Below are 11,025 nucleotides of genomic sequence, written 5' to 3'. Positions count from 1 at the left end.
CCTGGCATAGTTCCAGGACAAATAAGGTAATTTTGTTCAGTGTCTAGCTTTTACACAAATGGACAATTTCCTAGAACCAGTTGATAATGTCATTGCAAGATGCAGTTAAATCCCTCACATAAGTTATGTTGTGTCTAGATTGTATTCCTTCCTACTACTTTAAATGTCTGAAGGGAACTTTTATTACTACTAAATATTTTTGTAATAGAGTTGCATCTCAGAGTGTCAAGTGTTGACATAAATAACTATAAATGTTCACTTCACTTTGCTTCTACTGCTTTCTCTTACCACCAAACCATAAACTATTTTCCTTTGGTTTGACTTAGGTCATGCTAACTAGGGACGACATAAAAGTAGTTATTCAATTGCCCTTAGATCAATCAGAACTTGTAAAGGGCATAAGAAAGTTCTGGGCCACTCAAGAAAGATGTTGAGATGCTCAAACAGATTCAAAGAAGGGCAGCAAGGCTGTTGAAGGACCTGGAGCACATCCCCATGAGAAGGGGCTGAGGGGAGCTGGTGGTGTTTAGCCTGGAGGAGGCTCAGGGGAGACCTTATTGCTCTCTACAACTACCTAAAAGGAGTTTGTCGCCAGGTAGGAGTTGGTTTCTTCTCCCAGGCAACTTGTGACAGAACAAGAGGACACAGTCTCAAGCTATGACAGGGTAGGTGTTAGGATGTTAGGAAGAAGTTCTTTGCAGAAAGAGTGATTGGCCTTTGGAATGGGCTGCTGAGGGAGGTGGTGGAGTTGCCAATCCCTGGAATTGTTTAAAAAGAGACTGGATGTGGTGCTTAGTGACATGGTTTAGTTGATTACATGATGTGGGGTAACAGGTTGGACTTGATCTCAAAGGTCTGTTTCAACCTGGTTAATTCTGTCATTCTGTGATTTTGTGAAGCTTAAGACAGCCATCAACACAATGATAGAAGCAGTAGGTTACACATGGGCTAAAACTCCAGATAGGATTAATTTAAAAACTGACTCAAGGCATACCAAAACTCATCATCAAGAGCCTCTAACAACTCTGAAATAAGAGAACTGAAAGGTGAAACCATCAATTACGTGATTAAAGCAAAACACTGTAAAAGTGCAAAAATAGTCTCTTTCAAGTCTGGGAAGTCTGAGGTTACAACATTTCATAAGGTAGATACCACATGAGGAAGCTCAGCTCTTACTGTTTTTCTGTTTTCTGACAATGACAGCACTGAAAGAGTCTCTGACTTTATGCCCCAATGATTTTAATCCTTCAGATTAAATAAGAGATTGCTGTCTGACACTCAAACTGTTTCAGATTCCATTGTGACTTGGATGTGCTAAAGGTCTGAGTAATATGACATAATGGGGAGTGGCAGGAGCTTTCACCATGGTTTTTGATACCTCCCATTCACAAGGTTCTGAGCACACAAAGGCCTATCATGCCTCCAAATATCCTTTTCTTTCACTGCTCTAAAGTCTGAACATGCTGGGCTGCTGCTGTGTTAACATTTCTGCAAAGGAATCACTGAACTGACTCCCAAAGGCACTGATTACCATCAGCCAGGTCAGCAAGGCTGCAAACAAGGAGGCAAAGGGAAAAGAAAGACAATGTGCCACTTCTTATGGTGACATTTAGCTGTGTAGGTTGCTTTGCCATGCTGCTTTGAATGTCACAGTCAACCTCCATCATGGAAAGAAGCACAGTGTGACAGGGACGGTCAGACACAGCTTCCTGTGTGTGCAAATACTAGAATCTGGAACTGGCTTCAGTTAACAAGCAAAGGAAAACTTGGGGTATAACATTAAAGCTCTGTGTTTCATAGCTACTTTTAGACATTACTGGGCAATGAAGTGGGATTTTGCAAACCAAAACCTGAAGGCTAATCCTGCAGGTCTGTCTCTTATGACAGGTTTCTTGATTTCATGTTTTTCAGAGTGGGACTTTTCCTTCAGATTTATGTGCTCCTTGGTTTTGTAACACAGCCATTTCAGAACCCTGGATTCAGATGTGCAATCTGTTTTGAACTCTTCAAGGAGTTAGTCAATATAGAGGCTCCAGGAAACTGTATCGACACAGGCTGTTGGATGAAGGGCTTGAGAGCAGCGCTGCAGAGAAGGATTTAGGTGTGCTGGTGAATAAAAGGCTGGACATGAGACAGCAACTGGAACTCACAGCTGAGAAGACCAATTGTATCTTGGGCTGCATCAAATACAGCACGGCCAGCAGGCTGAGGGAAGTGATTCTCCCCCTCTGCTCCACTCTGATGAGACCCCACCTATAGTACTGTGACCAGTCTTCAACACAGGAAAGACCTGAATCTGGAGTGGGTCCATAGTTGGACCACAAAAGACACCAGAGTGATGCAAAACTTTTACTGCGAGGAAAGGCTAGGAGGGTTGAGGTTGTTCAGCCTGGAGGAGAGGCACACTGCCAGTGACTCTAGGAAATGAGGAGATTTTGATTGTACTTTCAGAAACATGTGGTTTAGCTTTACATACCGTCTGAATGATGTCTGATGTCCTAGATGAAATCTTGAAACCTTTGGAGCGCTAGGTTCAGTGGGTTGCTTTCAAACCTTGCTGGAGTTATCCCAGTGTGACCGTAAAATACCAAAGACCCTAATGTGGTCTCTCTTGGAGCCAAACCAGCACTTACCAACTGGACCCTTTGCCTCAGGCAGAAGCAGGCTCTGGGGCGTGTAGACTGACACAGACCTTCCACCCACTCTGCATGGTTACAGCAGTATCTTCATTCTCTATTAAACTCTTAAGTGCTGCTTAAGTTGGCTCTCCGAGTGCTGTTTCAGATCGAGCAGCTCTCCCCGCTGCCCCTTGTCACATCGCCTCCCTGTTCAGTCAGGGATAGCGGCGAACCCCGTTCGTCTCCTAGCGAACACTTTTTGGGCGGGGCGAGCCCGTCCCTTCTCCGGAGCGTTCTCCTCCCTAGAAGCGGCCGAACGAGCCTCCGGCGGCGGGGGGAGAGCGCGGGGGGCACGGACGGGGCGGTGGCAACGGGGGGGAAGACGAGGATGGCGTCAAGCGCTGGGCAGCCACTGGCACGGGAGCTCCCCGCTCGCCTCGCCTCCCGCCGTGGGGCATAAAGGCACCTGAGCCGGAGCTCAGCGCCGCCAGAGCGGGGAGGCGACGGGAATCGGCGACGGCCGAGCGGGCGTACGGGGGCCTCGCCGGGCCTCGCAGCGCAGCCCCCTCCATGCGCCTCGCTGGCGGAGCCGGCTCTCCCCGGGCGGCAGTCTCGCCCGGGAACGGCAGCCGGTGGCGGCTGACGGAACCCGACGGCAGCAGCCCCAGCCCTGAGGCGTGGTCGGGGTCACCCAACGGTAGCCTGGGGGGCTGGGACCCCTTCGGGCGCGACGAGGAGTTGGCAAAGCTGGAGATCGCCGTGCTGGCCGTCACCTTCGCCGTGGCGGTGGTGGGCAACGGCAGCGTGCTGCTGGCCCTGCGGCGCACGCCGCGCAAGGCGTCCCGCATGCACCTCTTCATCCGCCATCTCAGCCTGGCCGACCTGGTGGTGGCCTTCTTCCAGGTGCTGCCCCAGCTCTGCTGGGAGGTGACCCACCGCTTCCACGGCCCCGACGGGCTTTGCCGCGTCGTCAAGCACCTGCAGGTCTTCGGCATGTTCGCCTCGGCGTACATGCTGGTGGCCATGACCGCCGATCGCTACATCGCCGTCTGTCACCCACTGAAGACTCTGCAGCAGCCCACCAAACGCTCCTATGGGATGATCGCGGCGGCCTGGGCGCTCAGCCTGCTGCTCAGCACCCCGCAGTACTTCATCTTCTCCCTCAGCGAGGTGGAACTGGGCTCACAGGTCTACGACTGCTGGGCGCACTTTATTATGCCCTGGGGGCCCCGCGCTTACATTACTTGGATCACCGGCGGCATCTTCGTCGCGCCCGTCCTCATCCTCGTCACCTGCTACAGCTTCATCTGCTACCACATCTGGCGCAACGTCAGAGGCAAGACGCGCCCGGGGGAGGAGGCAGGCGGCGGGCGGCGGGCGGGAGGCGGCGGCGCGCAGCATGGACTGCTTCTTGCCCCCTGTGTTGTCAGCAGCGTGAAGACCATCTCCCGAGCCAAGATCCGCACCGTCAAGATGACCTTCGTCATCGTTTCGGCGTACGTCGTCTGCTGGGCACCTTTCTTCACCATCCAGATGTGGTCTGTCTGGGATCAGCGCTTCTCTTGGGTCGGTAGGTGCCAGGGAGAGATCTCCGCCGCTTTCCCCTCGGCCGCACGGGCTCCTCTGGTGGCGCAGCCCGCTCTCCCAGGGCGAGAGTGGGTGAGATGGGACGCGGGAGCCGAGAGCGTGACCGAGGCAAGCCCTCACTTGAACGGGCCCCTTTCTTCCCGGGACATAGCAGCTGAACGTCCCTCGCCTCGCAGGCGCCGGTGCGCGGCGCGGTGAGCAAGCCCTCGGGGCCGCCCCGCTGGCACAATCCGCACTCCCGGACGAGGCGGCCCCAGGCAGCTGCGGGCAGTGGAGCTCAGCTCGGACTGTCCCGGGAGCAGCCGGAGCGAAGCGGCTGCTGGTGGCCCCCGGGTTCCCTGGGAAGCAGCAGCAGCCGCCGCGTTCTCTTCCAGAGCAAAATTAGCGCATGAGAACTGAAGTGTTTGCTCCGGTAATTTCAACCAGCAGCATTTTCTTCCTTTTGAAGTTGCCGATTAATAAAACTTTAGACGCGGGCCGTGTTATTTTAAAGCACACACATGTGTATGTCAAGAGTATTATACCGGCAGGGAGCTTTATCCTAAGCCTTCTCTCCTGTAACTGCCTTGCATGTACGTCCTTTGCAGCCTAATAAAGGAACTGAGCGCAGTCTCAACCCACTGCCTTTCTCAATACAGCACTTGCCTATGAGTAGCTCCGTTAGTCAGCCACCAGTTCTCGTGAAACAGTGGCAGTTTATTGTTTTGAAGACACCTGTCTCACTGTTTAATCTGGCTGAAAATAACTGGTGAGTTTATAAGGTACTACATAGGGAATGGCAGGCAAGATAGAATCATTTGCCATTTCCTCATAATGTGAAGGCAGCAAGCCAAATGTTGAAATTTGGGGTTGGGGTTTTGTTTGTTTCTTGGGGTTTGTGTGTGTGTTTTAGTTTTTTAGGGAGTTTCTTTGTTTTTTAATATCCTCAAAATACCACTTACTGTATAGAGAAAGCAGTAATTGCCCCTAATATGGGAATGAAACCAAGCCTAAAATGCAGGTCTCAATAGAGAAATAAATGCTTGAAGTACACAGATACATATATTTTTTTTCCCTCACTTTAAAAGAAATGGAAACTCACTTGAACAGACAGGTATTTGGTGGATTTGTTTGAAGAGATTCTTGAAATCTACAGAACTGCACAACACAGCAGTTACACTTCCATGGAGATTTGATATTTACAAAGAAAGATCACTAATAGTTGATTAGACTAAATATATATTTAGAATATTTGATAATTTAACTAGCTTCTAAGACAGAAGACCATAACAGGTTTACAGCATAGGGCTAACTTCTGTTTTTCCCTGAAGTGAAATTTCTTCAACCTCTGAAACCCAGATCTGACTCACAAGCCAGTAGTTACTTGATCATTCAACACTTTCCAGAGTGCAAATGTAAAGAGCAAAATTCAGCATTATTGAAGGCAGTGGGAAATCAGTGGGAATTTTGCCACTGCCACCTCAGGGTAACCAGTTTTTAAACCATAAGTCTGAATACAAACTGTTCAGTATTTAAAGCATGAGCTTATCAACACATGGATAAACATCAGTGGAAATGGGACTAAAGTATTATTTTGGATTAATTGCCCCATAATCTCTGTCACAGCTTTTTGAAGTTCAGACAAACTCCCGTTGACTTCAGTGGCAGCCTTACATAAATAAGAACTTTTTTGATGATGTCTTTAGGACTCATTTCAAATCTTGCTGTTTGACTTTTTAGACCTGTGATTATTCATGAAAATAAACCCAACAGTTAATGAATTGACTGAATAATGCAAATGTCCTTTTGCTGATTAAACTGCTTTCTCCCCCCTCCTCAGATTCTGAAAACACCGCGACTACTGTCACAGCTCTGTTGGCCAGTCTGAACAGTTGCTGCAATCCCTGGATCTACATGTTCTTCAGTGGGCACCTCCTGCAAGACTGCATACAGAGCTTTCCTTGCTGCCAAAAAATAAGGCAGACGCTGAGTAAAGAAGATTCAAACAGCAACAGCAGGCGACAGACTTCTTTCACCAATCACAGAAGCCCAACCCACAGCCTGAGCACCTGGAGAGAGTCACCCCACTCCAAATCAACCAGCTTTATCCCTATTCCAACCTGAGATAAACCCAGGGCAGGCAGGGCTTGCTGCCCAAAACCAGCACTTGGGAAGGTTAAGGAGCAGAACTTCATGCTGGTCAAAGGCACCAGGCATGGTAACAAGAAATGACTAAGTTCTCCGTATGACAAAATGTGCTACATTGCTCAATAAAGTATTCTACAGTGTGTAAATTATTTTCTGAAAGGTATTAGGACTTGGGCCACTGATCAGGGAGGTGTGACAACAATAAAGCAAATATTTTTCTAAGTAGAATTTATTATTTTAAGTTTCTTCATTTCTGAAATACTATGTGCATTGATTGCTTGCTGTTTATAGCTGTGAAAGTAGTTGAGCTGTCGTGTGTTGGGTAACTCCACTCTGTAGTCTTAATGCCTAAAATTTCCCATGACTGTCCAATGAATTCACAGGAAAAAATGAGATTATATGAGCAAGATCACAAAATAAAAATACACAGATAGACTCTGAGTTATTGGGAATTTAATTGATTATGCTGCTTTATCTTGTAAAGGTTTAGCAGTTCTCAGCTACTGAAATGTAACAGCCCACTTGAATACAAATCCTTCAGTGCTGTGATGTTTGTATGCGTATTGGGAGGTTTCACTTTCAGGGTAACATTTCCTTTCATGCTCATGGAAGTTATACAGCAATTTTATTAATTTTTTTTTTCTTTTCATATTGTCACACCTACCTCGATTTTTTTTAAACTAATTGAAAATTAAGCCATTGGTAAATAATTATGTTAAGCTATGAGTAGCTCAGCACTGTTACAAACACATACTAAGAAAATTTGTGGATACCAGAACTACTTGCTTTATGGATGAGAATTGCTTCTTTTTGTGTTTTTCCCCCTTAATTAAGACAGCTAAATTCAAACCACATTTGATTCTCAAGCAAATAGCCCCAAAAATTTGGAAGAAGGTGGCTGTTGGATAAGAACTGAAGAATCAGTGTGTTCCAAGGCACAGATCAGACTCAGATTTACAAGTCTTCTGGGAGCATATAAAAATCGTCGGTGTTGTCAGCTTGTTTCTTCTTTTTTTTTTTGACAAATCACAGCAATACAGTCCTCAAAATTCACAGTAAACTGCAGTAAAAAATTAATCAGAAGACATTTACTAAAGTATTCAAGTTGTGCTGGTTTTCACAACAGTGTCCCCCAAGTCAAATATAGTTCTTGCAGCCTGTAAATAATCCCTTTACATCTTTCCATGGAATCTGGTTTTAACCTGGAGATTGGATTTTGAAGTTCCTTGAATGAGTTTTGCTGTGGTTTTAAAGTCATGAGGATCTCTTTGAGAAGTAAAACTACGTGTTTGCTCCATCTTCCTGATCTCTCTTGCTCCTGAAATCCAGGCATTCCCTTTATACATGCACAGGGTTTCTGATGGGAGTCCCAGCTGGCACATGTGCATGACTGCATAATGTGTATGCTTATATTTGCAAGAAGGAATCACAGCAACAGCTTTCTCTCTTTCCTACCTAGGCAAACAAAATTGCTTTTCTTATTGCTTAAGGAGAGAAAAAGATGGTTTTCACCAAGGATATTGCTGGCTCTGTGCTTGTTACAATAATAGTAGCAGGAATTAACAGGGCTAGATGCGGGATATGATCATATTCAATGTGTTGTCCACTCCAGAAGCTCACAAACATATTCACAAAGAACAGGGAAGAGTATAGCTTAAAAAATCTTTCCATTTTGTTGTCACTGAAGAAAATCTAGTATATTCATAGAATGGGTAGGGTTGGAAGGGACCTCTGAAGGTCATCTAGTCTAGACACCCCTGCAGTAAACAGAGGCATCCTCAGCTAAATCAGGTTGCCCAGAGCCCTGTCGAGCCTCACCCTTGAGTATCTCCAGGGATGGGGCCTCAACCACCTCCCTGAGCACCTTGTTCCAGTGTTCCACTACCCCCAGAGTAAAGAACTTGGTCCTAACATCCAGTCTAGACCTACTCTTCTCTATTTTGAATGCTTTTCAAAATGTTATTTAAAATGATTGAATGTTATCCAAAACACTAGAACCTAGAGGACAGAACAGTGGAATGTCTCGTATTTAATGGACTGTCTTTTTTATCACCTTTAAAACACAAATGTATCTACAGCTCTCACCAGTTCTGAGTAAGTTTGTGAACCCAAACTTACATTTTAGCCTGAAAAAAATGCATGCAGTGGCATTGAGTGTGTGTATATTTGTGCACATAACATGTACTGCATATGTTTTACAACTAAGTTCTTCAGAGTTGCTGAAATTGCAAATGTTTCAAATTAAGTAGACTATCCTTTGCCTTGTTTTCTACTTGTGCTGCTAGTTTCTTTGTACATAAAATACATCTATTAAAAAGCAATTGGCTGTTCGTGTTTCCAACACTGAATTATTTTTCTATTACACTTTTTATTGAAATGGAGCAGGTGACAAGAAAACAACATGTGAAATGTTGGTAATAAAATTAAGCTGGGAAATGACCAGTATATATATAAACCAACTCAAAATGTTCAGTTTCTTCCAAGTGGGTTACAAAATCTAGGATTATAATTGGGGTGTGTCAGAACTACAGAATTATCAGGGTTGGAGGGGACCCCAAGCATCATCTAGTTCCAACCCCCCTCCCATGGGCAGGGACATCTAGCACTAGATCAGGTTGCCCAGAGTCACATCCATCTTGGCCTTAAGAACAACCAGACGTAGGGCTGTCAGCATAAACATGCCCTGTGAGTGCTCTACAGTTTCTATAGTTGTACTGACAGCACCACTTAGTGGTATTTGGATTCCAGGCTTTTTTAATTTTTCTTTAATACTGAGGATTTGGTCTTCTTTCACATAATTGTTACACGGGAAGGTAGAGCTCAATTGTTCATCTATGGAGATGGATTTTTTAACAGCTGCTTTGGGTGGGTGATCATGAAAACAGAAGCAAAGAAGGAATTGTGAAACTATGGCACACTTAAGACATGGAAACATTCCAATAAATCTGTGTTGATGAGAAGTACTTCATCTCTTTTGCATGATTAGATATTACAAGGCCAGAAATACATTTGCTGATGCTCCATCTATTTTTGGGAAACACAAGACTTCTTAATTAGTTTTAATGAGTTGTTTCCAGTAAAAGCTTTAGGGAGTGAATAAAATGAAAATATTTTTCTATTGGACATAGTGCCTGAAGGACACATGTAAAGAAGGAACCTGGAATCTGCTTGCCAATATATGCTGCTAGCATTGTTAAAACATCTAACATACCAGTTAGTCATTTTCTAAATGGACCCTTTTAATATTTTTTTTTTACTTTTGGGAAGCAAAATATTTAGCTTCTCATATAGAACATGATGGAACGTATGAGCCTGTGCTGTGTTGTTTGTGCTGACACTGCACAGAAACCTGACATTTTTAAAGACCATTAAATGGCAGAAATGATACAGAGGAGGAAAATTATTTATTTATTTTAAATCAAAGAGGTAAGCTGTCAAAAAGCTGATATTTTTTTTTCCTTAAAAATTTGTAGGTAAATATATTATTGGTTAAAAAAAAAAAAAAAAAAGGTTTGGGGTTTGTTTTGGTTTTCCTATGTAAGCACATCATGTCCACAGGAAGACAAACTTCATGTCTGCAATCCTGCAAGGGCATGCAGCAAACCTTATGGCCCAAACTGTCCAGACTGGAGGACTTTATTCAAGTGCACACACATGCATTTCCAATTTGTGCACATGGAAAACAGCAACAGAACAAGGGGACACAGTCTCAAGTTGTGCCGGGGGAAGTATAGGCTGGATGTTAGGAGGAAGTTCTTCACAGAGAGAGTGATTGGCATTGGAATGGGCTGCCCAGGGAGGTGGTGGAGGCACCATACCTGGAGGTCTTCAAGAAAAGACTGGATGAGGCACTTAGTGCCGTGGTCTAGTTGACTGGATAGGGCTGGGGGATAGGTTGGACTGGATGATCTTGGAGGTCTCTTCCAACCTGGCTGATTCTATGATTCTATGACAGAAAAAGGACAGAAATTGCAGCACTGGATGGTGTCTGAGAACATGTACCAGTGACCCAGCACTGGGAAGTGAACCCAGATCTTCTAGTACATCTACTGCTGAAATACAAAGTTAGTTGCTATGTGGTGGAAGCTCTTAGACAGTTTTCCTAGACTGAATTCCTCATCTACGGAAACAACTAATGAAATGCAATGTCCTCTTCTAAAACATGCCTGCACATTTCAATTGCACAATCCTTCTTGTACAGGATGGGGAAGTCCCTTCTGTATTGCAGAAGCAGAAAAGAATTCACATACTTAAACACTAGTTTGAAGCTTTAGTTACAGTTACAAGGTAGTTCTCTGTGTGCTTTCTTTAGGAATGGACTTTCCTGGGAAGTGCAGCACTTGCTACGTTGGTAAAGAAATTACCAGGAATATGAATGAACAGCTTTCAATGTCCAGGAACATCACAGCTGCTTCACAGGGAGCAGTCCCTGGCTGGTTCAGGCAACAGCTCCTCACACAAGAGTAAACCCAGCTAGTTTTGAGAAAGGCAGGGAACTGTCGAAAATAATCTAAGCCATGCAGAATGCTTTGTGCAGGCATGTAAAAGCAAACTAACAACAATCACAACTAGTCCCTGCTGAGCTTTGTTAGAGCCAGCCAGCATGGGTCTGCTTCTCCCAGTACAAGTCCTGCACAAACTCCTGGATTAGAACGGTGTTAATGAATTAATACTGCATTGCTGTTTTGGTACA

At 45.1% G+C, this 11,025-nt stretch overlaps 1 protein-coding gene across 2 annotated transcripts; it reads left to right on the top strand.

Annotated features, from left to right (window-relative positions):
* The first annotated feature begins 3,114 nt into the window (after window positions 1-3,114).
* On the top strand, window positions 3,115-6,773 carry AVPR1A (arginine vasopressin receptor 1A). 2 transcript variants are annotated; one of them, XM_064142903.1, is made up of 2 exons: window positions 3,115-4,188; window positions 6,025-6,773. In XM_064142903.1, exons 1-2 carry the CDS (start codon window positions 3,189-3,191, stop codon window positions 6,306-6,308), a joined length of 1,284 nt encoding a protein of 427 aa, XP_063998973.1. In that variant the 5' UTR covers window positions 3,115-3,188; the 3' UTR covers window positions 6,309-6,773. The 2 variants fall into 2 exon arrangements, with proteins under 2 accessions (XP_063998973.1, XP_063998972.1); XM_064142902.1 differs by having other exon boundaries at window positions 3,115-4,184; window positions 6,025-6,169.
* The last annotated feature ends 4,252 nt before the right edge of the window (window positions 6,774-11,025 follow it).

This window comes from Pogoniulus pusillus, chromosome 4, assembly GCF_015220805.1.
Source record: "Pogoniulus pusillus isolate bPogPus1 chromosome 4, bPogPus1.pri, whole genome shotgun sequence".
NCBI classification, from domain to species: Eukaryota; Metazoa; Chordata; class Aves; order Piciformes; family Lybiidae; genus Pogoniulus; species Pogoniulus pusillus.
This window is presented reverse-complemented; position numbering and strand designations above follow the sequence as displayed.

Coding starts and splice junctions, on each gene's coding strand:
- AVPR1A (XM_064142903.1), top strand. CDS start 3,189: ATGCGCCTCGCTGGCGGAGCCGGCTCTCCCCGGGCGGCAGTCTCGCCC. Junction 4,189..6,024: donor TCAGCGCTTCTCTTGGGTCG/GTAGGTGCCAGG, acceptor CCCCCTCCTCAG/ATTCTGAAAACACCGCGACT.